This window comes from Trichechus manatus, unplaced genomic scaffold (assembly GCF_000243295.1).
Source record: "Trichechus manatus latirostris isolate Lorelei unplaced genomic scaffold, TriManLat1.0 scaffold00184, whole genome shotgun sequence".
In the NCBI taxonomy this organism is placed as follows: domain Eukaryota; kingdom Metazoa; phylum Chordata; class Mammalia; order Sirenia; family Trichechidae; genus Trichechus; species Trichechus manatus.
The window spans coordinates 1,897,364-1,924,472 of NW_004444120.1; the positions used below are offsets into that span (position 1 = coordinate 1,897,364).

General features: G+C 44.2%; 1 protein-coding gene across 2 annotated transcripts; it reads right to left on the minus strand.

Moving 5' to 3' along the window:
- Positions 1-968: 968 nt before the first annotated feature.
- GSG1 (germ cell associated 1) lies at positions 969-18,444 on the minus strand. 2 transcript variants are annotated; one of them, XM_004387331.2, is made up of 6 exons: positions 18,268-18,444; positions 6,322-6,640; positions 4,947-4,994; positions 4,005-4,157; positions 3,280-3,391; positions 969-1,382 (listed from the first exon to the last, which is right to left on the minus strand). In XM_004387331.2, exons 1-6 carry the CDS (start codon positions 18,313-18,315, stop codon positions 1,037-1,039), a joined length of 1,026 nt encoding a protein of 341 aa, XP_004387388.1. In that variant the 5' UTR covers positions 18,316-18,444; the 3' UTR covers positions 969-1,036. The 2 variants fall into 2 exon arrangements, with proteins under 2 accessions (XP_004387388.1, XP_004387387.1); XM_004387330.1 differs by lacking the exon at positions 18,268-18,444 and adding an exon at positions 10,162-10,338 and having other exon boundaries at positions 4,824-4,994.
- Between the last annotated feature and the right edge of the window lie 8,665 nt (positions 18,445-27,109).

Below are 27,109 nucleotides of genomic sequence, written 5' to 3' on the forward strand. Positions count from 1 at the left end.
ATGGCCTCTAGGATAATATTTAATGAAATTTTTTACTGGGTGTCTACCATGTGGATGCAGGACACTAATGGGGAGTGTGGAGGACATCAGTCCTAGATGTCAGAGGTCACAGCAGTGCTTTCATCTTTCATATGTTACTTCCAGAAAATTCAAGCACACCCCTCGAAGTTGAGCCTCAATCCAACTACTGTTAATTTGCCCACCTCTGCTCCTCCAAATCCCACATTAATGGCCAGATTTATAACCCCTTTAAGAGCAGGGACTATATTTTATGCCTTTTCTTCTCCCCTTTAATCTCTATTGCTTATCCCAAGACTTGGGACATAACCAACAATCAGTAAAGGACAGAAGGGAATTCTGAATGCACAGGAAGGAGAAACGAGATACAGAGTGTGGTGGGGTTGAATAGCGTTTCCCCCAAAATTCATGCCCACCTGCCATCTCAGAATGTGAACCTTGTTTGGAAATAGAGTCTTTGCAGATGTCATTAAGTTAAGATAGGTCATACTGGATTAGGGTGGCCCCTAAATCCAGCCACTGGTGCCCTCATAGGAGGGGAGGACGGAGACACGGGAGATAAGAAAGGCACGTGAAGGTGGGGGCAGAGATTGGAGCGATGCAGCTACAGGCCGAGGAACACCAAGGATTGCCAGGAGCCAACAGAAGCTAGGAAGAGGCAAGGAAGGATCCTCCCCTAGAGCCTTCAGAGGGAGCATGAGCCTGCTGACACCTTGATTTCAGACTTCCAGCCTCCAAAACTGTGAGAAAATAAATTTCTGATGTTTTAAACCACCCAGTTTGTGCTAATTTGTTCTGGCAGCCAGAGGAAACTGATAGATGGGGAATGGGTGAAACGAGACAGCTCTGAAGGAGAAGGGAGCAGTGGCATCTGGGGACCCTACTGGACTTGTACTTTAAGATACCCTTATTCTTAGCCTCTAAAAATCACACTCAAGAAACAGAACTTGGGCTTAAGCACATGTTGATAACAAACATGTAAGGTAGGGCTTAGCCTGCACTCCAAACCCACTTATTCCTAACACTGCTCTTCCTCTACAGATGACCCAGTGACCTCTTCTTTTAGCCCCTGGCTGGTCCCTTGCTGAAGTCCCCTGTTTGGTAGCTCTGAGTAGAAGTCAACTCCTTCAGAGATAGAGTGGACCGGCTGATTTTGGTACTGGTGGTAGCCAGTCAAAGGCCCCCCTGACTGGGCAGCAGATGACAGCTGCTGAAGGAAACACTGGTGGTGGTGTGGGCAGCGACTCAGATTGTCTTTGAAGCTCTTACTGTGCCTGCTCTTGAACTGCAGTACCATCCTGGTGTACGTATTGAAGGTGGTGACAGCAGACGCCATGCAGCAGGTGAAGGAGAGCCAGGCCGTGCTAGGGACAAATGTACACAAAGTGGACCATCAGGATCGTTTGTACAGGGTGAAAACAAAACACCTTGATTTCTTCCTTTTAGTAGACTAGGCTGGTGCCTCTTAGGGATTTCGGGACCTGAGAGTGTTGCCTTCCTCCATGTTCCAGGTAGAGCTGTGGGCAAGAGGACTGAATTTGGTCTGTAGTAGGAGGATACATTCTGAATGTTTTGTAAATAAAAAAATGACTCATTCAGTGTTAAAGTCAGACAAGGGGTTTAACAGACTTATTTTCACTGAATTGATTTAGTTGTCATGGAGGGCCATGCTCTTTTATCCCACCCAGGTCTGTGTGTTTTACCCTTTATAATCTCCATACCTTTATATATAGTGGACACAGCCTAATGCAATAACCTTCTTCCCTCCCCCTCCCCCAAGACACATATACCCTGCCAAAGATTTCTTTCACTCATGCCAAGAGGAATCATCCCTCTTCTTCTATCCTTTGTTCTGAACTTTGCAGTCTTAGGGTCCACAAAGATGAATGTCTGAGAGTCATTCAAGAAACATTTGTTACAAATCTAGAGGTATTATAGGTTGCACTAGTGGAATTTGCTTATTATGAAAACTGTGGTTCTTGGCTTAAGGGAGTTTATAATGGATGGGAGAGAAGCTAGAGATTAAGAGAAATTGGATAAATTCAAGAAAGAAAGAAAAAAAAATAAAGACACCAGGGAACAATATCAAACACATTCTTATAAACTTGGAAAGCCAAACCCCTAAATCTCCCCATGATTCTGGGAAGCTCAGGAAACAGGAAGTTTTGTGAGGTTAGTGAGGGATTCCATGAGGCCAAGTGATGGTTAAAGCCAGGCCACATGCTGGTACTGTATGTTCCTGTCTGCTGCCTCTGACAAACTTCTACGTAGACACCTCAGCAGCTGAGCTGCTTCTGCTGGGAGTTTTGTAGTTTGCGCTCAGGAGTTGTTACACTAAGAATGACTAGAAGATAAACCAAGGTGAGAAACGGGGGGTCTGAAAAGTGAGCTAAGCTGATGTGGTGGCTGGTGGAGGAGACCAGAACCACTGAATCAAATAGCACATTTTAGACCATGAGAAAGGGGATAGGATCTTATAAAAGACATTCAAGGAAAAAAAATGCCTGTATGGGTTTCCATACTGCTTTCTTTAGAATGGAAATTCAGGTCTAGACTGGCAACTATGCAGTGAATAAAAAATATCCAGGCTCCTGTAGGGAGAAAGTGAGAAGCTCTAGAACAATGGGAAAGTACAGCTTGAATGTGTGTGTTTTGTCATGGTTGTTGCTTCTGGCTTTTTAAGAGAAATCTAAAATAACTGACCCCTTAGTTCTTTACGAGTTAGGGAATGACTGTGGTAGGGAAAGTTTTGTTTCTAACACAGTTTTATGGAATAAGAATGGAAGTAGGAGGAAGAAATTAGAGTACTTCATTAGAGGAGAAGAGTGAGCCATTCACAAGGAATGGAATTAAATCCAAATTTCAAGGCTAATTCTCCATTTCTCTGTCCTCCAATGCCTTGAGTCATCCAGTATAACTATAAAATATAAAGAATTTCCATAAGCCATACACAGTGTTTCCTTTCCCTTGGGCAGCACACATATCAGGGGAAGAAGTGATTGCCATAGCTGTATCAGCAGAACAACTAGACAAGGTAGCATCCTCACAAAACAAACCAGAAGAATCCTCTTTGCCACTCTTCAGAAGGTGGGGAAAGAATGCTATGACCCGATGGCCCAGCCATATATTTGACTGTGACAGACTTCTGAGGATGAAGAGAAGGCAGAAGGACACAAAGCAAGCATCCAGTTTAGGGCAGAAAATCTAACGAAGGTTGGCTGGGAAGGGACTTGGAAGGTTCAGGCGATGATAAGTACTTACTAGAAGGCCCAGCCATAATTCCAAGCATGTGGCCTCCAGTCCTCTGGACCCAAGTTGGCAGTTGCCTGGAAGACTTGTGAATACATCATGTGGGCCACCATCCCCAGCAGGCCTACAGAGGAAACAGAAGGGTGGAACCCTTAGACAGTCAATGATAGCAACCTCTTCATTTTGCATCAAAGTGCAGTCTAGCCTGAATGTTCCATTATCCATATGCCACCACAATCCCAGGGAGACTGATCAGTAATGGGGGCTTCTTCTTGAGTGCATATCTTTGCAGGTTACCCCGAGCCCCCGGTGCTGCACCAATGGCTGTTGCACCAAGGGTTGCCTCTCCCTTTTACTTGTCCCGCCCATACCCCCAACGTTGGCTTTATTTTTGATCTTATATATGCATCTCTCATTTTATCCAACCAAGGTAGCCTTGAAAAGGTGTGTATATGTCATGACTGAAAAATAAACCAAACAATATATTTTACATATAAAGAAAGCTTGCGAATGAAATGAACCTAGAGATAAATTATTTTGTAAAGTACATGATGATCCAATATAAAATTTCACACGCCATTTCAATTTAAAGACGCCTGTAATGGATCTCACACCCCATTCTTTGTACTGCCTTTGGCCTCTTCCTTCCTCCCCTCATGACAGAGACTCAAACCCTTCAGCGAGTGCTTCACAGGTAGCTGAGGACAACCACCTCTGCCCCCTTGGGAGGCGCTCACCTGACAGCACGGAGGAAATAGCAGCGAAGGCGCTCAGCTTGAGCCCACAGCCAGGGTTCCCAGTGGATAGCAAATCCATTAGTAGCAGGAGGAAGCTGGTGATTTGAAGTCCAATGTAGGTGACCTGGGCTCCCAGCGATAACCAGAGGATCCCTGTGGGAAACCAGAGGAGGAAGGAACGCTTACCCTGACAGTGAATAACTGAACCAGCGGGTGAACACACGATGCTTGTTAGAAGTTAACAGCCGAAGAGTATCAGCGAAGGGGAGAATGAGACAGCTGCAGCCAGCTAGGAACATCAGTTTTGTGTTCTTTGATCTCCTTGGCTCCCAGTCTGCTCAGTATCCAGTATCAATAGCCAATCAAGTAAACTTGATTGACTGAAAATACTGTTAGGGAGATTTGAGAAGCAATCCGATTTTCATAAAATCTTGCAGGGATATAACTTTTGTCTCAGTTAATTTTGAGACAATCAGTTTTGTTTGTTTTTCTTTCTTCCTTCTTTCTCTTTTCCCTCCCTCCTTCCTTAGTCCTTCCTTCCGTTTTACAAAAAAAATGCTTGGAGGAAAAACTTAAACTATTCAACCTGGTTACTTGGCAAAAGCTAGTAAAGGAGTAAGAGCCGTTGGTGGTTTTCTCCTTGTGAACTTCATCCCTGCTGTTACATTTTTCCATTCCTGAAGATGAATGAAGTCAGCTGCAGAAAGGATTTGTGTTTCCCAGTGGGGCACAGAAGGAAAGAAAAGCAGATCATAGTACAATTTAAATCAAGAGAGACCCACGTTACTAGCGACTAAATTCTTTAACAAACCTACATACTTGCCACAAGCCCCAAGGGGACGTGGGGGAGAACAGCCTTCTCCATCAACCGCTTCCCTCCAGATCGGAGAGTGGGGTGACGTGGGCCTTGCAACATGGCAAATTCCAGTAGTCCTTTCTCACCTCTCTCGGTTGGTGGTGTGAGTTCAATGAAACTTCGGCACCTCTCCCCTGAAACATATACAAGGTACAACCTCATGGAGGTGCTTCCTGGGACAATTGGGATGAAAGCCTTCCCCAACCCCATACCTGGTGCTGCTCCGTTTACTCTGGCACAGTGCCTGCCTAGCATATAATAATTCAATAAATGTCTCCTTTAGAAAGCAGGCAAGAATCCATGGATAAATGAATGACATAGGCAAGAGTCATCCAAATTAACTTCTTTCTCCTCCATTACTGGTGATGAAGAGAAAGACATTTCCCCTGAGAGTGCCTACACAGAAAAATGTTCCCGTTTCTTGTATCTGGAAGAGTTAACAATTCTCATATTAACCAATACCTTTTTGGTGCTGTTGCATCACTGAACTGAATAGCTCTAAATTTTCCAAGACTGGGGTTGGAGAAGTGCTATGGCACAGTAATAATTGACAAATGTAAATACACATGCATTTATATTCTTCTTCATCCCCCTTTTCCCTTAGCCCATTAGGGAAATTGGGCACTAGAAAAAATTCCCTACCAGGAGCTCTCTTCCCAGGCCACAAGGTGGCTGTTGGATGCCGTGTGCAGGGAGAAGTCAGAGTCCTCAGTCTAACTCCTCCTAACCTGAGGAACCCCTGCTGACTAACACACACAGGGCCAGTGCCTGCTTTGCTGGTATGCACTGAGGTGGCAAGAGACCTGGGAGGCTCTGTCTTCAGCTCCTCATGGGCCTCCTTACAGGATCTAGTTATCCTCTCTGGCTTCAGTTCCCCTACCTTTAAAATTGCAACAATAATACCTAGAATAAGGGAACACTTTTTTTTTTTGGTGGGGGTGGGGGATGACGACAGAAGGAGCTTTAAAGGTGATCTACTCTGATCCTTTCATCTCAGAATGAGAAAATCAAGGCCTGTAGAAATGAAGTTATTCATATAAGGTCACAGCTAGGTAGAGCTAGGACTTTTTTTTTTTTTGCAATATTCATCTCAACTTAGTTTGTTTCTAAATAGCAATTGTAGCTCACTAGAATGGAAATTCTCGTCATCCTAGAGGTCTAAATGAAATCCTTAAGGTTAATGCTATTTTAAACAGGTGAGCCACTTTGTTAGCAATCTACTATTAAAGAGGCAAGAGATGAAACACTGGATGGACTTGACCTGATAAAAAGGAAACCCTGTGGGGAAGGGACACTGTACAGAGGTGGAAGATGCTGAGCTTGGAAGTGAGGCCCGGTGGGTGCAGAGGAGTGCTATACTTCCCACTCCTACCCCAGCCATTAGCTAGCCTAGCTGTTTCTTTGCCTCGGTAGGATCCCTTGGGGGAAAAACAAACAAGGCAGATGGGGTAAGGAGGTTACCTGATTCTTCCATGACTTCCTCACAGGATAGCCACATGCCACTGTGGAAGGTGTGGAAGGAGAATCGGTCATCCCCAGTCTCCCAGCTGTACTGCACCACCTCCTGGGTTGATGTGTTGGTGTTGTCCCCAACCAAGGACATCGGCATGTCAAAGCACTTGGCTGCCAGACCTTTTCTGCACAGGGGCTTGGGCACCTTCTGTGTGCCCACAAACCAGTAGCTGCTGAGCAGGGATGTTGTGGAGAGGCTGAGTGATAGCATGTTGAGGATGGCAGATATGAAGGCCCGCTGGCTGGGGAGGACCTTCGGGAACTCCATCTGCAACAGACAAACACAAGTGGATGGGGAGAGAGCTTGAGAGTGTGGAGATCTGGGCTGTGCTGTACGCCCACTCCAGCCCCAGCCCTTAGCTAGCCTAGCTGATTCTTTGCCTGGGAAAGATCCCTTGGGGTGGGGTGGGGGGACACATACACATCCTTCCCTGTGGCTCCCTAACTCAAGCCACGTTCCTCCAACAATGACAGGTATGACCAGCCTGTGGGAGTTTTCTCCAAGTAGCCGTGTGGTCACTGTGCTTCCGGTGTGGCCACAAAGCAAGCACCATAACGATAATGTTTTTTGAAGTTAGTCCTTGTGTGGTTCCCCCAGAAGACAAGCTGATTTGTGTAGGTCAAAGAATGAGCGGGGCTGGCCTGTGGGATGACATACAGCAGTGCACGGAAGTAGGGATATAAGTGATCCACCAGATAGGACAAATTATAATGAAGGATGCAGAAGTTAGAATGCACTGGAACCCTTCCATTTCGGACACAGAGTTTCTGTTTAGGGTGATGAAAATAGTTTGGAAATACATAGTGGTGATGGTTGCTCAACATCGTGAGTGTAATTAATGCTAGTGAATTGTACCCTTAAAAACGGTTAAAATGGTACATTTTATGTTATATATATTTTACCACCATAAAAAATAATACTAAAAAATCTTCCATTTCTGCCCCAAAAGGTACAAGTAGACTCTGCCTGGCCTCCAGCTGACAGGCATTAGGGAGAATGTGTATCTTTGTGGAAGTGGCCATAATGACCCCCTCACATCATGTACTCTGAGCAGCAGTGATGAAGGGCGACCACTAGCTGGTGCCCTTAGTCCAGCAGAGATTGGGTAAGAGAGAGGACAAGTTGTATCACTACAAATATTTCTCTGGCCAGTTTGTGTCTACTGAAATCCTGCCCTTAAAGACTCATCCCGAGCCCCATCTCCTTCAGGAAGCTCCCCTAACCAGCACCTTCCATGGGAAGTGAGGCTGGGAAGGGCTTCAGGGAAACTTGGTTTCTACCTTTTCCATGATGCTCTACCACATTTCTTTGTGGTCATGTCTTACCTCCCCTTGAAGACTTCAGACTGCCTTTAGGTAGCAAACATGTCGTTTTTATTTTATCTTCCCTATGGCGTCTAGCGTGGTATTTTGCACATTAGACGCTCAAGGAATGGCTTATTAAGGATGATTTGATTAAACATCAGATAACAACCTCCGTCATAGTGTGATTAAGCCCCTGAGGCTATCGTATATAAGGTTTAGAAAAAGAATTGGAAGCACTCTAAACATGTTTTGTAGTAATTATTTTGGGGTTTGTTTCCATTGAACATTAGCAGCACTGACTAGCTGAGATCATTTATTATTGGAACAAAGTGAGTTATCAGTTTCCCCTCCCCTGCAGTACGGATTCCTGTGAAGGGAGTAAAGGGGATGTGTCCTACCAATGAACGTTAAAGGGATCACCTCCAGGGGGAACGAATGGAGGCTTTGGGACTTTGAGGATAAAAGAAGGCATGTGGGGCTATTGAAACCCCTGGTCCTGGGAGAGGAAGTAGGATTAATAGGTTCCGAGACAGGCCGAGATCTGACCCAGCTTCCATCCACTGCCACTGAGATGACAGAATCTTAAATGGAAGATGGTTGCACCGTGCCTGTGGAGGCTGGACACCAAGTGTGGGGCATGGAGCAGTGGTTGGGTGCCCGCGGCCAAGCCCTTGGTCAGGGCCGAGGACGTTGAGGGGTGTCTCTGCAGCTGGTGGGGCAGCAGGGGGTAGTGTAAAAAGTAGCCATGAGCAGTGTGGCTCTGGCTAGAATCCCTGCCCTCCTCCTCATTTTCCTGCATTACCTGAAAAATGACCAAGCATTGAACTTGTCCACTTTGGCAAGCAGTGGCTTGGAGCCTGATTTAACATAATTTAGAAAAATGAAATCTGACGTGTCTTGCACTTTGTTTATGGAGGAGTTTGTGCTGTTATATACACTGACCAGGGAAGAAGCCCATCCTTAGTTGCTGAGAGATGCTGCTTAGAGTAAACCATCTAGAGCTTTCCAGGGGATCTTGCGTATCAGAATTAATCAGGCCTAAGCCTGCTTAGCTTAAGAGATGTAAATAAAAACATAGCTAAATGGGACAGCGCCATAAATCTGCCTCTCTCCTCATCCCCAGCTTAACATTTTCTACATTTAACAGAGAACTTTATCTTAGAAACACAACAGTTTATTCTTCAGAATTCCCAGGGACTAAAGCAGTGCATACTACAGAGGGCGTATTATTTATGGCAATACGTAATAAGCAAAGTTCATATATATGTAAAACTCATATAGAAAACACACAATAAAACAGCTTCTGGGAAACAATCTGCTAATATGATTTTTTTAAAGCACTCAACAAATTAACTCCACCAAGAATTCTTAGTCCTTGCAAGACTCGAGGTGACTTTGGCTAAGGACTCAAAAACCACAGCATTTGGAAGAAGAAAAGATCTTATATTGCCAGGTAGAGGAGTCATATGTTGTCCCCTGTCCCAAAAAGAATGTTTTCATCTTGGTTTCAGTTACAAAGATCCTATTGATTTTAGTCATTGTTGTGTTACTATGAGTTACTCTTTCTAATAAATAATCCTTTCTAATTATTCTTATATCCACTGCTCCAATAGGAAACGGGCTTCCAGGTAAAACATCTTCATCAATCATTCTGTATAAAAATTGAATTAAGGATGCAGGCAATTCTAAGGTTTGCAATCTCAGGGTTCATTTTCAATAACTTTATTTTCAATCTTATTTGGTTTGGAAATTTGTCCACTATCATGTCAGATTCTAACCCTACACTCAATCCATTTCAAGTTACGCATATCTCTTAAGTTATTTTCCAGGTTGTTCAGAAATAAGAAGTAACGAATCCCACACCAAGGTACACCCACCTTGCTGCATCAAGATGACAGCTGACTTAAGGGAAGAGGTGATTTGAGAAACGAAGAATGAAAGAGAGCTTGGACTGAAGCTCAGAGTGTCCTTCCAGAAGGAGTGGCCGCGAAGGACAGACACAAGGAGCCTCATTTTCAAGCATTTTCTTCAACACCTATACAACCATGCTCTTTGTCACATAGTTCTGTACTTCTGACAATGTGTCTCTTCTCCCCAGGATCTAGATACATCTCTTGAATTGGATGAACAAATCTAATTTTGCAATGATTTCCTTAAGGTGCAGTTGATCGTGAAGAAGTAACAGCCATAAGAAAAGCTGTATCACTGTATTTGCTGACAGGCCCCATACCAAGGTGACCCTTTATGCTCATGAAAAGGGACAAAGGTGGCTTCCCTGACACTCAGGGACTCAGATCAACAAAAAGTGCATGGGTGCCAAAAACGCAGTAATTCTTCCATCATTATAAATTAACAGAAAAAACTCAGAATAAGCGTAGGCTAATACAGACAACAAATTGATAAGACTGCACACCTCTTAAAAGAATCAGGTGCAAAATACCTACGGAGTGGGCCTCCTGAGCAATAAGAGGGGGAGCCGGTTACCTTGGGCATGGTCAGCGACTCGCAGCTTGTTCAGAAGGACCGCAGGGTGCCATCTGTGCTCCAGATCCCTCTGGTTTAATGTTGAAAGAGTGAAAACTGCCTTTCCACCCTTCTCCGGCCCCTTCTTACCCCTCCTTTCTAGCTCATACTTTTTGGAGTGCCTCAGGATTAAATGCTGCCTTGCAGGGAACATAAGCATTTAATAATTGACAATGCAATCTTGGCCCAGCTGTTCTGGGAGATTACACAGGAGGGCTTGCCAGTGGGGATCTGGGATTAAGCACAAAGAAGCAAGGATCTGCATTTGCAGAGGGAAGTCTCTTTAAAAAGCAGATGATGGTCTAGTTTCCATCTAACTGCCATTCCCTGTATAACTGGTGTGAATGGATTGGGCTTGATTTTATGGCAGGCACAGGGAATATTACAGGGTCACCGTTACCACAGAAGTTCCGGTTCCCTTGAGAAGGATTTTCCATCTCTTTGAATAAACGCTACTATCTGCAATGTCTGGGCTTCACAGAGCCATGGAGATGAAATTGCTTCCTTGTGCCATGGTTGGCCTCCACCCTCTAGTTAGCATGCTTAGTAAGCATTATTAAGAACTCTCTCTCCACATGCAGTGCTGAGAGAGGAGAGAGAGAGAGAGAGCTAGGGAAAGGGTAAGGACAAGGATGTGGAATAGAGGAGGAGTAGGACTGGTGAAATCCAGGCTCAGCAATCCTATGGCTATATATCCCATTTCTCCCCCAACATAAAAAAGTAACCTGATAAATCAGTAAGGGTTAATTTGCGTATCTTCTTGTTGCTGGTCACCTAGAAGTACACGTTGTTCTTTCTGTCCTCAAAAATTGTACAATTTAATTAGAATGACAAGGCTGGAGACATTCTGCAACTGCGTGTTTTTCCCTGAACAGTCCACGGACTTCCATCTGCCATGCCTTTGCTGGTTCTCTTCCTTCTGCCTGGAAAGCCTTTTCATCTTTTTGTCTGCTGAACTGCCTCTCATTGAGATTGGCTTAAAAAGTCATTCATTCTTTGAAGCGTTTCTTTTCTCCCTAAGGTAGACCAGTTCTCTCCTCCCTGTCATGATGCTGTACCTCTCTCATAGTACTGTCCTTTCTGTATTCCACTATAATTACTTATCTTTCCTCTCTTGATTGTAAATTCCTCAAGGGCCTCTCCATCGAGTTGATCCCAACTCATAGCGACCCTATACGACAGAGTAGAAGTGCCCCATGGGGTTTCCAAGGAGCAGCTGGTGAATTTGAACCGCCAACCTTTTGGTTAGCAGCCAAGCTGTTACTCACTGCGCCACCAGGGCCCCACATTCTAGAGCAGTAGTTTTCTTTTTTGCTTCTTTTTTAATGCTTGTTTATTGTTGTAGTTTAAGTGAAAGTTTACATTTCAAGTTAGTTTCCCATACAAAAATTTATACATACATTGTTATGTGACCCTAATTGCTCTCCCTGTACTGTGACAGCACACTCTTCCTTTCCACCTTGGAATTCCCCGGGCCAATCAAACAACCCCCGAACCCCCCTGCCTTCTCATCTCTCCTCTGGACAGGAGCTGCCTATTTAGTCTCATGTATCTACTTGAGCTAAGAAGCACAATTTTCATGAGTATCGTTTTATGTCCCACAGTCCAGTCCAATCTTTGTCTGAAGAGTTGGCCTCAGGTAGAGCAGTAGTTTTCAATTCTGACTTAAAATGGAATAATCTTTGGAACTTTGGAAAATATGCAGATTCTTGGGCGCTTTCTGAGACATCCCACAGTCGTTTCAGAGTAAGGCCCAGGAATTTCAGAAAGGTCTTACTACATACTCAGGGAATTAATGTGCCATAAAATGATACCTACGTGACCCCTAATGAGCTCATACTGAGCTTACATTTAATGATACCTTCTAGATCCTGCCCTGTCCCCTGCCCCCATTTTCTAGATTTGCTACTAAACAATGTTTTCCCCATTCTATATTTGTACAATTGGTTTGCAGAATCAAAAAGGTAGGTTCCCTTCAACTTCAGAGTGTTTGAATTAGTCCACATTCTAGCCAAAAGAATCTCTTTGGATCCTGCTGTCACCCAATATATTCTTTACTCTTCTCAGACTGATGTTACCAGCACATTTGATAAACACGTGTTCGTGTCCAGGAGTGATTCCTGTATCATCCAAGTTACCCTTTATTCACTGTGGCAGAGATATCACTCTGGTTTGAGAGAAGGGAGCAGAAATTTTGTAGTCACTTTTTACATTGGCTGCTGGTTTCCTTTGAGTTTTCAGGGCCTCCTTGGAAACCCTGGTGGCGTAGTGGTTAAGAACTACAGTTGATAACCAAAAGGTCGGCAGTTCGAATCCACTAGGTGCTCCTTGGAAACCCTATGGGGTGGGGCAGTTCCACTCTGTCCTATAGGGTTGCTATGAGTTGGAATGGACTCGACAGCAAGGAGTTTGGTACAGGTTTTAGCCCAGGCTTGGTTTCCTGGCTACATGGTTTTCATCCCAGTGCTGGGTGGTGCTATCTCCTCACATTTTTCCTCCTTCAGTCATACGCTTCCCCCCACCAGTCAGCCAGATGTGGGTGGAGGTGACTGCTGCTCTCCGTAGGATTGTTCTCTTTTTTTCTTCATTTGGCCTCCTCCCCGCATACTCATCTACAGAACGCCATGTGTCAGCCTTATGGAATCCAGGGCTCAGAATGAACTTCGGGGGCTTCCAGCCCCTCCTGTGAGGACGTCTTGTAGGATTGTTTCCTGCAGCGCGTTTTTGCTGCCAGTTGTAGTTTTCAGTGACTCAACAGATCCTCAAGTACTTCCCATGGGCAATGCGGCCCCACGGTACCAGAAAATACAGTTAGCCAATGTTTCCTGACGGGCTCTCTGTACGTTTTTCTGTACTTAATTGTATCCTTATTCCCTTTCCACGCCAGAACAGTGAACAATTCTTTTCCCTTCTCTATGCTTACACCCTTCAAATACTTGCAGCTACTTCTCATATCCCGCTTGAGTCACTGTTTGGCACAGCCTTTTGTCTTCAGTTTTTATTGCCTCTGCTCATAAACTGCACCCCGCTATGCCTTAATAGCCTGAAGTTTGCCTTTTCCAGGGACAAGAAGATGGGAGTGGCGGAGTCCTCGTGTGTTACACAGGCTGACACATGGCATTCTGTAGATTAGTATGTGGGGAGGAGGCCAAAGGAAGAAAAAAAAGAGAACAATCCTGTGGAGAGCAGCAGTCACCTCCACCCACATTTGGCTGACTGGTTGGGGGAAGCATATGGGAAGGGGCCCAGAGGTGAATTCAGAGAGAAGCTAATGAAACTTCAGCTTCATGGTCCCTTAGTAACTTGGGCCCCTTCCAAGACGCGGTACCTAATTGGTACTTGTACTTTTGTGTTATTCTTCTTAAAGAGGGCCTCCAAAGTTATATTAGCTCTCCACAAAACCTGGATCGACCCTTAGGAGGCTGTGCATTTTTTTGTGCATGGTTGGCTGCCTGGCTACTAGCTGTGACCAGTCTTGAATCCTCTCCCCAAGGACTCCGAACCCCATCTTCTAATTTCCTCTCTTTGACAAAACATGAGTTTCTCTGGCAAAAAATCAGTGCCCATCATCCCACTCACTTTCTTTCATTGTAATTTGGGCATGTTAATATATATACATTTTTCTTCCCTTACCTCTCTTAGAACAGAAAAAGTAAATGCTAGTCAAGACAGTATAAATATAATTAGGCTAGGCGCAGAAGCTCAGAAGCTAATGACTCAGCGCAGCCATGAAGATTCCACATCTCAAAACTATTCAACTTTGGTAGGTTCGACTGTTAACCATCTCAGGATTACTCCCACAGGGGTATATATGCAACTCAACATATATGACATCACAAAGCCAAGAGCTGGGACTGCCTATATTTGCTAAGGTCCTCAATCACTGTTCATTCCCTGTACTGTACAAAACCACATGTATGAGGTATGTATAAAAAGAACAGTCTTGGGACACCCACACTTACTTTGTAAATAGGAATACGATTTATTGTTCCGTGAGTGCACTGTAGATTGGAGGTAATTAAGGCGATGGGTGAGAAGAAGAATGAGCCAGAGCAGATAGTATCCCACACCACTTCCTTAGATCCCAAAGCCTGGGGCTAAGGAATCCAAGTGGGCCTTCAGCCATACTGGCATCTTCTTCTAAGGAAAGTTCATTTGACCTCCCTGGAAGTAGTACCTCTGTCTTTCCAAGAGCCCAATTCCCAACCCCATTGCCCCATTGACTGACTCCCGTCTGTTACTCAGTAGACAAAAGCCTGAAGTGGAATGTCAGTGTTTTGGCTGCGCACTGGCTCTGACTGACACACTCCTCTTCTCATTTCTTCGTGTGTCTGTGTGAGCCTCTCTCATATAACCCATCACATGGTTTACTTGTCTGTCATGCTCTCTCTAAGTTGCTTGTTAGAGTAGCAGCTATGTTTTGCTCATTGTTGATCCTCAGAGCCTAGCACTGTCTAACACGGATGAATGAATGAATGAAATTTGTAATGGAAACGAGGCTCATTTATACAATTAGGAAGCCTATGGGTGAAGATCAGGTGTGAATAAAGAAAAGTCTGTCCAAATGGGCTTCTGTTGCGAAGGCCGAGCTCTTAACCACTGTACCACCAGGGCTCCGCTGCTAGACATGATCAGTTCACATACATAAAGAGCAGTGAGACGCTAACCACAGGGTCCGCAGGTCCACAGACATAACCGACACATTTCTACACAGATACACTCAGAGTTTCATCAAACAGTTCCTCTGCCAATACATTTCCTCCCACCTGTGGAAATATTCCTGCTTTTCGATGAGCAAAGCGCAGAAAACAGCAATGATCTCATGAACAAGCTTTATCTTCAGTTCGCAGAAACCAGGATACAAATAGATTGCTCAAAAGCCAGTGACAGATTGGAAATGTTTCACCCTTTCCTAAGCTCGCTGATTCCCTACTGATTTAGAATCTTCCTGGATGACGTCTAGAATCTTCTGAGATTTTGCTGCTCTAATTACAATTTTTACTTCAGTGCCCATCACTTGACTCCTTCAGCTGAGGAAGATAACGAAGGTATTCACACAGGACATCTCGATACTTGTATCCCTGACCGAAAGGGAAGACGCTGATGCTAAGTGTCCACGATATTAGTATCATTATAGGACACTATTAATATCATTATAGGGTCGCTATGAGTCAGAATTGACTCGAAAGCAATGGGTTAGCACACTTCGCTCTAGGGCTTCCCAGCCTCTGGTTAATTATTCCCAGCTGTAACCATGTTTAATGTCCTCGTGACCCAAAAGGCTCACACAATAAAAACTAACTCAGTCTCCCTAACGTGGGCCCCGAGTCCTGGAAACACTTCTACTTATGCTCAGTAGGAAGGGCCAAAGAAAAGCATTTCAGGCCTCTCCTCTCTCTCCACTCTCTCGTCTTTCCTGTTCCGCTTTTTCATGGAATTGTTTAAGGGCTTTTGCTAATGCAGTAATTTCCACGAGAGGAAGCCGCCTTTCTTCCAGGCCCCAAGCAGCTGCAGTGAATCAGAGGGGAAGCTACATCTGCACATCCTGTGGGGCAGTCGCTCACGCGCGGGTGACGGGGCGCACGGGGCCTGAGGGTGGGGGTGGAACGGGAGCGGCCTCGCTAGGGTGTTTGGGGTGCAGCCGCCGGCGAGAGTCCAAGGGACTGCCCGTTCTCCCGTGCGCCTCTCTCATGCCTTCTTTTCCTATCTGTCCCCCCGCCCCCGGCTGCCCGGGTGCCTGGGCGCAGCCGCGTCCCGTCAGCACCCCTTAGCCCTCCTCCCTGAGTGAGTAATACCGCCCTCCCTCCACTCAGTTTACTACGGCGGCGCGGTCGCCTAGCAGCTGGCGAGCGTTGCCATGGCGACACGCCGGGAACCTGTTTTGAATTGTTTGGCGAGGCCCGGCCCGAGCGGCGGCCGGCGCTGTGGGACTTCCTGACTGGGTGGGGCAGCGGGCTGCTGGTGTTTCTTCCTCTGCGCCTTCCTGCGTTTGCTGAGAACGGCGTCCCGGGGGCACTCCCAGAGAAGGAGCGAGCGGGAGAGGGCCGAACGGACGGGGCGAGGGATTTGGGGGCTCAGAGGGAGGGGATGAGGCCCAGCACGACCACGTGGGTCCCGGGGAGCGGGGGCCCAGATTAGGCAGTGTTTGCCTGGTTGGGGGTGGGGGGTGGGCGGCAGCTGCCTTGGAAAGGCTTTGGCAGAAGGGAGTGAAGAGATGGGTCATCTGGCAAATTCCTCACATCCAGGCCTGTGGCCAAGGGTCAGGAGTTGTGGGTTGTTGAAGAACCCAGCCAGGCATTACCCTGCCCCCTCCTGTACCCGCTAAATGTACAGGTCCCAGGCTCCTGTTCTAAAGTAAGGGTACGGCTTGGCCTGATTTCCTGGATCTAAGAGGTGAAACTTAGTGACCGTGGACCCCTCAGCAGATCTGAGTTCTGTCTCTACTGTACCCAAGACTGGTGATTTTGGGCGTGCTACATAACCTCCCTGAGCGACTGATTCCTCAGGCAAACGAGGGGAAAGAGTTGGCCTTCACATGCTGTGAAGATCAGCAGAGGTAGAGTGAAAGTGCCTCTAAGCGAAACGAAGAGAGAGTGAATCTGTGCCGTGTACCAGGCACTTAGCGAGACTCTTCACAAACACCATCTCCTTTAATCCTCATAACCAGCCTGAAAGAGAGGTGGCATCTCTATTCCACAAGTGAGGAATCAAATTCAGAGCATTTGACTTGTTCAGGGCTACAAAGCTAGTAAATGGTGAACCAACATTCAAAACCTCCGAAGATTGTTCCCTTGACTGTGGCTGGGTAAACAGAAGACAGTCACCTTTAAGAAAATATACAAATTCCAGGCCAGATTATGAGAACTCACACAGAATGAGGTGACAGATTAAGTATACTTTATACTTGACACATATATATTAATAAACAGACTTTCCTGTAATCCTTCTATGTGTGTCTTCTAGAAAACCGATAATAAAAAGCAATAATACTATTTACTATAAGCCATGACTGACTTTTTCAATGATGTTCACATTCACTTCTGAGGGTTCTTCTATATGACCTATTCACTTTGGGCTTCTGAATTGGGGAAGCTGGCTGAGCCCACACTGACTGCTTTGCAGAATAGCTAGCTCTGCTCTGCAGTTCCAGAGGTGTCTCTTGCTTAGGCCCTCCCCTCCCCTTCTGACATCTCCACCTTCCAGTCCATGAACAGCACACACCACACTCCTCCCACTTAGGCTTCCACTCTTGTGTGTGTGTTCCATTTCACTGGCTAATTGTAAGTTTCATTCGTCTCTCCTGAGAAAGGCAACATATATGAGAATGAGCAACATCTGCTTTTTCAGCATCTCTTTGAGCTGAAAGTCGGCAGCTCCCAGTATGAAGGGAGGCAGGTCATTTCCAGATGTAGGTCCCACTGTAAACAGGCAGGGATATCTAGCCCAAGTGGTCTCTGCTGATTGTGAGGGTCTTGCTAGGTCTAGAATGAGTCCTGAAGATTATCCCAGACCAGAAAGAGCTTTAGGATGTGCTCTACCTCCCAGTTCCAGTAGATTCCAGACCAGAGCTGGCTTCCAGCAGGACCATAGGGGCGCCTCCCCATTTTCTGGCATAGAACTTGACGTCAGCTCTTTCAGTTCCTAAGGTGTGCCCACTGCTGTCATTGCCACCTTGAGCCTTTCACAAGGGGCCAGATTTTGGCAATAGCAATCATTCAGAGGAAGGAAAAAAAGAAGAGCCACAGGTCTCTAAAAAGACCTGGAAGCAGAGAGGAAAAGGAGGATGAAGAAGGGGAGGAAGAAGAAATGGGAGTTTTAATGGAAGAAGATAAGAGCAAGAGGCCAAGGTGTGGACATCATCAGGTTTAGTAATAGAAACTGGCTTGAGTAACAAATTTTCATTCTACTTCATAGATTCCCTTAATGTGTTCCCAAGCTCCTTACCACAAGCGTGTGAAGTAACAAATTAAATCCATGAGTGGGTATATGTGACCTGCATTAAAAAACCAACATGAAGTCTACTATACATAAGAGACACTTGTGAGTTTCAGAAACCAAGGTACTTACCTTCTGGGTGATGCAAACATGGTGACTCAGTTGAGAGGGCTTGCTCATTCACTTGTGTAGTTCTGAGGCAAAAGAGTTTCAGTTTCTCTTCTGCTTTGTCTTAATCAGTTAGGTGGAATGAATATTTAGTCTGAGGACAAATCGGGTCCCCTCTTGCCAGCAGAGGGATAAGATGGTGTGGGGTGGGTTGGAGAGGATAGAAAGGATATCCCCAAGGCAGGACACAAGGTTGAGCTGCCTGGGTGGGGCTGGCTGACCCATGGGGTTTGCTCTGTGACATCACAGTTACAGGCAGGGACCTCCCTGTTGCTCCCGCTGGCTCCTCCCCCACCCCCAGAAAGAAGGGGCTACTCTGGAGTGTCTATCAAAGGCCTGGATGGCTTCTGACGTCATCTAGATGAGTGCTTCTCTTATTGTGCGTAAGAATCACTTTGGGATTTTGGTAAAACGCAGATTCTAAAGGTCTGGGATGGCTCCCATATTGTGCCAGAGATGCTGGTCTGCAAACCACACTTTGAGCTGTGAGGCTCTAGTTCAGTACTGCCCAAATACAATGCGAGCCATAGATGAAATTTTATATATTTTCGAGTAATCACTTAGAGTAAAATGGACACGTGCACTACAATATAAGAAAAGTATTTTACACAATGCTGTGGTTAAAGTAAGGAGCACTGGTGGCACAGTGGTTAAAACGCTCAACCCCTAACCGAAAGGTGGGTGGTTCGAACCCTTCAGCTGCTCTGCAGGAAAAACATGTGGCAGTCTGCTCCTGTAAAGATCCCAGCCTTGGAAACACTATGGAGCAGTTCTGCTTTGCCCTATACGCTGGCTACGAGTTCAACTCAATGGCAACAGGCTTTTTTTTAATGGCTAAAGTGAAATGTAGTCCTTCCAAAACAGTAAAGTTGGGTTCAATGGAGAAATATTGTACGCTGCTTCCATTTTAAAATTGAAATGAATTGAAATTAAATAAAATTAGAAATTCAATTGCTGAGTAGCCCTGAGCTACATTACTATGGCTCATGTGGCTAGTGGCTACTCTATTGGACAGCACAGCCCTAGACCATTCCCTGAAAAATAATGGTGTGCAGAAATTACCGTTCTAAAGGACTAGTATCTGGAAACCTAGCAGACACTCGCTAACATAATTTAATGAATAGATAAGTAGGATTTGGGAACTATTAACGCTGGGACAACTCTCTGCAGCTTGAAGAGAGGGATGTTGGCTCCTCCGGTATTTCAGTCATGAGTATGAGCTGGAAACCTTTGCTTCCTGAGAAACGTCATCCTCAGTCTACCTCTGAGCTTTTTCCTGAGTCCTTTCACTGGGATTCCTTCCTCCTCGTTGCCACCCCACTCAAGTCTTACATAACCTTCAGGACACATGATTCCAGTTCCAATTCAGCCACAAGTCTTCCTTTGTTATTCCAGCCCTCTTTATTCTCCCTTTCCTCTGAGCCCGCATAGCAGATACGCCTTGGCTGTACACTGGGGGAACTTTTTTATATGGGGTTTTGAACTGTTTTGTTTTGCTTTAGGTGTGTTAGCTTGTTTATCTCACACAATTCTAATTTGCCTGAGGAGAGAATCTATTTCTTTACTTCTCTGGTGTCTAGAGGGTCAGCAAAAAAGAGGAAGACCCTCAACGAGATGGATTGACACAGTGGCTGCAACAACAGGCTCAGGCGTAGTGATTGTGAGGCTGGCACCGGACCAGACAGTGTTTCGTTCTGTTGTACTTGGGGTCGCTGTGAGTCAGAACCGACACGGTGGCACCTACCAACAACATGGCGCCTAACAGAGTGCTGAGGGCATGATAGCTGATCAGTAAATATTATTTTATTTAATGATCTAAGATACCTAAGTAAATTTCTAAGAGAGACCATCAGACCTAAAAGTGTCAAAAACTTGAGGAAATAGAATAATATGTCTTATTCTTGGCATGTCTCAACTTCATCAAAATGTCATTTCTCCCTAAGTTAATTTATAAATTTAATGCAATCCCAATATGAATACCAATGAGCATTTTTCAAGAGCAAGACATATTAAAGTTCATATGGGAAAACATATGCACAAGACTCGCTAGCAAAACAATGAAAAGGAAGAGCTCTGGGGTGGGGGGACTTACCCTAGTAAATACTAAAACATACTACAAAGCTTCTATAATTAAAACAATGTGGTATTGGTGCATGACTAGAAAAACTGACTAATGGAATAGAATAGAAAGTCTAGAAATAAACACCAAAAAAACCCCCACCAAACCTGTTGCTGTAGAGTCAATTCCAACTCATAGTGACCCTACAGGGCAGAGTAGAACTGCTCCATAGGGTTTCCAAAGAGCAGCTGGTGGATTTGAACTGCTGACCTTTTGGTTAGCAGCCACGCTCTTAACCACTGCACCACTAGGGCTCCAGAAGTACACACGGCTACATGTAAACATCAAGTTTATGACAGAGGTGAGTTCTCAAATCACTGGGGCAAAGATGATCTTTTTAACACATCATGTTTGGACAAAGGGAATAACCATTTGCAAAAAATATACATTGCATTAATTTCTTATACCACATTGTTATGGATTGAATTGTGTCCCCCCAAAATATGTCAACTTGGCTAGGCCATGATGCCCAGTATTGTGTGTGATTGTCCACCATTTTGTCATCTAATGTGATTTTCCTATGTGTTGTATATCCTACCTCTATAATGTTAATGAGGCAGGATTAGAGGCAGTTATGCTAATAAGGCAAGACTCAATCTACAAGATTAAGATGTATTTTGAGTCAGTCTCTTTTGATATGTAAAAGAGAGAAGCGAGCAGAGACACAGGGGGACCTCATACCACCAAGAAAGCAGAGCCAGGAGCTCCTGTGTCCTTTGGACCTGGGGTCCCTGTACTGAGACGCTCCTAAACCAGTGGAAGATGGATGACAAGGACCTTCCACCAGAGCCAGCAGAGAGAGACAGCCTTCCTCTGGAGCTAGCACCCTGAATTCGGACTTCTAGCCTCCTAAACTATAAGAGAATGAATTTCTGTTTGTTAAAGCCATCTGCTTGTGGTATTTCTGTTATAGCAGCACTAGATAACTAACACACATATACAATAATAAACTCCAAAATAGAGATCTGAACATAAAAAACAAAATTATACAAGTAGTAGAAGAAAACATGGGTATTCCCCTACAACCTGGGTATAAAAAAAAAGCTTTCTAACTCTGACTAAAAATCCAGATACTAGATTAGAAAAGATTGATAAATTTGATTACATTAAAAAAATCACCACAAGGAAAATAAAAAACAAACCACAAATTGGGAGAAAAGTTTTGCAACATCTGTCACAGGCCAATATTCCTAATATACAAAGAAAGGTTAAAAATTACGGTGGCGGGGGGGGGGGAGACAGAAATTCCTATAGGAAAACAGGCAAAATACAGGATCAAATAATTTACCAAAAAAAAAAGACATAAAAGTGGCCCTAAATGTATGAAAAGTTGTTCACCTTCACTTGTAATAAGAGTAATGCAAATTAAAACTATAATGAGATGTCATTTCTCATCTGTCAGATAGGCAAAAATTTAAAGTTTGACAGTATTCTCACTGCTGTGGGGAAACAGGCATTCTCACATGTTACTGGTAGCAGTGCAAAATGGCACCACCCCTATGGAGGAGAATTTGGAACCATTTCATAAAACTACATGTGCTTTTATCTGTGATCCTGAAATCCTACTTCTAGGAATTTACCCTGAACAATTTACATCCAAGAATATGAAAAATATATGCACAAAGTTACTTATTACAGCATTATTTGTAACTGTGAAATATTGGAAACTACCTTAATACCCACGCAGAGGAGATTGGCTGAATAAAATATGGTACGCAATAGAGGACTCTGTAGCTGTTAAAAAAAAAAAAAATTGAGGGAGCTTTCTTTGAACTGATACAGATTAACTCCCAGGAAATGTTAACTGAAAAAAAGCAAAGTGCAAAAGATCTTTTGTGGAAGAAAAAAGAGAAATAAAACACTCCTGTATCTGCTTATTGCTTCCAGAAAAACAGAGGAAGGATAAACTAGAAATCAATGAAGTTGATTATTTACTGGAGGGAGAGGAAGGGGTGGAAGGGATTCAGGAGGGAGCAACACTTCTCTGAGAGTAATTTTTTTGGTATAGTTTTGACTTTTGGAAGCATACTAATGTTCTACATATTTAAAAATAAAATGTCAACAACATGGTTAGGGAAAGAAAAACCTAAACCTGAAAGCAAACTGAAAAATACGCCCCCAGCTGTATTTCAGATGAATACTCTAACCACACCGAGGAGGAAAAGAAGCAAAAGAAAGATGAAATCCAAGTAACTTACGAACACAGTGTTGGACTATCTATCCTCAGTCTTGGGTGGGGTTGAAGGAGGGAGAATTGCAAACAACTCTCCAGCTCGTTTTAATAGTGCTGCTTATTGTGGTAGATATGGGAAGTGATTTGAAAACTATTTCAGATGTATTGTGGGACTGGATAAGTGAGGAAATGTGTTAAAGCTGTTTGGAGTCAGAGTTCTCAGTGTGGAAAAGAAACATAAAAATATGGAATGGGGGAAGGCAAGAAAGAATCCTAGGGGGTGAAATGAAATTAGAGGCATCAGTGTAGCTCATAGTTTCTTAAAACACACGCAGACACACACACAGACACACACGCATGTAAGTATATGTACACATAAATATGTATGCGAGTGTGTTGTTAGTTGCTATCAAGTCGGCTCTGACTCATGACGACCTTACGTATGACACAATGACGTGTGGCCTGGTCCCGCCTCATCTTCGTGATCTTTGGCCTGTTTGAGACCATTGTGTACCATTGGGTAGTAACCTAGGGGCTCATCTTCCAGCACTATTGGACAATATTCTTTTGTGATCTGTAAGGTTTTAGTTGTTTAATTTTTAGAAGTAGATCACCAGGCCTTTCTTCTTCATCTGTTTTAGTCTGAAAGTTCTGCTGAAACCCGTCCACCAGGGGACCCTGCTAGTATTTGAATTACCAGTGGCATAGCCTCCAGCATCACAGCAACATGCAAGCCACCACAGCATGACAAACGGACAGATGGATGGTGGCATATACATCCATACCAGTAAGAAACCAGTTGCCGTTGAGTTGACCTCATGTGTGTCAGAGTAGAACTGTGCTCCATAGTGTTTTCAATAGCTGGTTTTGGGAAGTAAACTGTCAGGTCTTTCTTCTGAGGAGCATTTGGGTGGAGTCAAACTTACAACATTTCTGTTAGCAGCCGAGTGTGTTAACTGTTTGCATCACCGTGGTACGCCATACATATATACATACCTACATGCATACATACATACCTGAGAAGAGAAGGCTCTTGCTTACTGAACAATGCAAGCAGCCTACTGGTAAATGTGAAGGGCATGCTAAAGCTGAAAAATCATCACGTTGCAACTATGATAGTAAAGATGAATTTAGGCACAATCGTCAATGAATGCTAACTATAGGGGAAATTTGGACTATTTTCATGGTCTTAAAGTGTCTTCCCACAGATTGCTTATTAACTGCAAGGGAAAAAGGTATCTGTAAAGAATCAGATAATACCTTATACAGTCAAGAAATTGGATAACACCTTCAGCAGGTGATTAAAATTAGCATCACCAAGAGAGGCAGATGTGCACCGTGCGTCTCCACATGTGCAACTCTGAAGAGGCTACAACATCAGTTCTGTAGTATTCAGGCTGAGACTGCAAAAACGATCTAAACACGAGGAAACATCAAACAAATCCAAAAGGACCAACATTCTATTTTTAAAAATTAGACTGTGTTCTGCAAAAACACCAGTGTTTTGAAAGCAAAAGAAGAACGTGGAATTACCCCAGATTCAATAAAATTAAAGAGACATGACAACTAAATGTAATACTTGATCCTTGACTGCATTCTTTAGGAGAATAAAAAATACTATTTATAGACATTATTGAGTCAATTGACAAAATTGGAATGTGGATTGTTTTGATAAAAGCATTACGTCAATGCCAAATCTACTGAAGTTGGTAACTGTACTGTGGTTACGTAAGAAAATATCCCCATTGTTGCAAAATACACACTGAAATATTTAGGGATGAAGGACCATAATGCATGCAATTTACAATTGGAAGGTTTAGAAAAAGTTATATGTAAATATGAGAGAGAGAGAGCGCGAGAGCAAATGATAAAGTAAATGATGTAAAATTACAACAATAGATGAATTTGCATAAAAGGTAGATAGATAAAGCGTAGATGGGTATACATGTACTATTCTTGGAGCCCTGATGGCGTAGTGCTTAAGAGCTCAGCTGCTAACCAAACGGTCAGCAGTTTGAATCCACCAGCTGTTCCTTGGAAACCCTATGGGGCAGTTCTACTCTATCCTATAAGGTCGCTATGAGTCAGAATCGACTCAACGACAGCGGGTTTTTTTGAGTTTATTCTTATTCTTACAACTTTTCTGTAAGCTTGAAATTATTAAAAAACAAACAAGCCACATAGTAACACTGTAGTGACCCCCAAGCAGCTCCCAACTATTTTCTGGGAGTAGATGTGAATATATCCAGGGTGTCTGGCATTAGATCCTTTTGGGAGCAGGGCTTCTGTCCCACGTGGCCTCCAGGTCTTTATTCCTGCTGATCTCTCTTGTTTACTCTTTATTGCTCCTAAACGGCAGTGGCAGCACTGTTTCCTCTAGTTCCCCTGGTTCATTCCTGGGAGCAGAGAATGTACACTACTCATCTCTGAAATGCCGACACCATCTGAAATGCATGAAGTGCTCAGTCAGCACTGCTTACTGGAAATGGATTGAATGAACCCAGATTGTTCTAGTGTCCAAGGTCTCTGTATAAAGATATGGAGAAAAACCTCTTCAAAGTCAACAAGGGTAGGGAAGTCAGCATCAACTCCAAAATCGCCCGTTTTGGATCTGGTGCCAGTGGTGTAAACAGAGCTGGCTGCAGAATTCAGCAGAAATGTCGCAGCGGTGAAGATCGTCGGGGTGGTGGAGACAGTAACCAATGCCACAACTCTTACAGAGAAGTGGGGCCAAGGAGGGTCACTCTGAGGAGTCGACCCCCACTTCAGTCCCAGGAGTTTATCTATAGTCAATACAGCAAGCAGTGAAGCAAATCACAGAACAATGGACTTTAGGTGAATAACAAGAAGTTTTGGGTAAGAAAGAATGGGTTTCAAGCAAACAAGTCAATTAGTAAAGGAACAGTGGGTTTTGGAAAAACAAGTCATCATCGCTGACACGTTTCACCATGTTCCGTGTATGGGCGTTTGAGAGGCTGAAGTTAGCCATAGTGCAGCCATGTTTAAATGGCACATATCCCCACACTTCCCCCCTTTTGTTTAATTAATGGAATAAGAATCAAGAGGGTTTTCACTGGTCCAACAAATGCCCATTAGGATAAAGTAAAATTTTCTTGTCAAGAACATTTAGGCTGTTGTTTCTACGCCTCAGGGCCTGGCTGATGTATGGAGAATTTTTGTGAGTCCTTGTGTGCCCAGCTCCAGCTGGGGCACACACCATATGTTTAAGAAGGAGAAGTAGCATAGCGATGAGTAATACCTGGAGTTAATTGGGCTCCTAGATGGCGGCCATGGCAGGCTCTTTAAACTCACGGTGCTGATTTTCCACTGGATACCATCTGGTTCTTTGCCAGTGTTCTAAATTAGAGTGAGGTTCTCCTGATGGAGTGAGCAGACTCAATATACCCTAGGTGTGAGTGACAATAAAAGACGAGATTATTGGACCAATGGGCTCTTCTCTGATTCTCGTTTTGTAAGTCTAACATTAATACTATTAAGATTATTATTCTCAAAGGCTGAAAGAGTATTAACAATCAAACAAACAATGATTTATACAAATTCACTAGGAAAGGAATCATCTGAATTAGAAACCTATCTATACAAAAGCAACTAATCTAAAAGAAGCAGAAAATATAAAGGAAGTTACACATAACAAATCTTCATCAGATAATTATTGATTAACAAATATAAGTGACTACTGATTATTAAAATAATAACATAGGAAGGGCCTTCTTAAGAGAAGGTCTTTATTTTTCCTGTCTCCTGTTTAGGTAACTGGTAGCGAATGGTCCAGGCATAGAAGGCCGACTTCTGTTGGTGATGGGAGATCTTCAGGGAGTAGAGACATCGGATGACTGTTGAGAATTAAAAGTCACAAGAGAAACCATAGCTAGAAACAGGTTTTTGGGTGTAAGTGGGGCACCAGTAGCTGAGAGGACATGCTCAGCTTTGGAGCAGAGGGCTTTCAGACCTCCCCGTGTTACCAGTATAGCAGAGCTCTGTTGTTCATCATCCTTTCCTGGGGGAGGGGGTGATGGTGTCAGTTGTTGCCCTGGAGTCGGGTCAGCTCGTGACCCCAGTCACAGCTGGAGCAGTGGCAGCGGCTCCCAGAGGAAGAGAATGGGTGGTGGCTGTTGCTGGGTCATGATATGGTTTTACTAGTCGAGCGGGAATCCTAAGTGGACCTGTAGGAGACAAAAGAACTGCATATCCTCGCCCCCAGGTTAATAATTCTGCAGCCCCTTGCCAGACAGAGGGATTTTGAGGATCTATATAGAGGACTTGTGGGTGAGGTCGGGTGTCAGAGGGGATAAAATGTCATTCTGCAGCAGTACAACCATCTTTGGCAATCGATAAAAAGTTAAAAGTAAAGAGAGCTTTGGCAAGTCTTTCATTCTGGTCACATACTCTAGACCCATCATCTCCCCACTTTTGTTTATTTAAGAGCTGTTTGAGAGTATGACGGGCACGTTCAATTATGGCTTGCCCTTGAGGGTTATAAGGAATGCCAGTGG

Coding starts and splice junctions, on each gene's coding strand:
- GSG1 (XM_004387330.1), bottom strand. Junction 4,995..6,321: donor GGAAGTCATGGAAGAATCAG/GTAACCTCCTTA, acceptor TATATGTTTCAG/GGGAGAGGTGCCGAAGTTTC. Junction 3,392..4,004: donor TATTTCCTCCGTGCTGTCAG/GTGAGCGCCTCC, acceptor TTTCCTCTGTAG/GCCTGCTGGGGATGGTGGCC.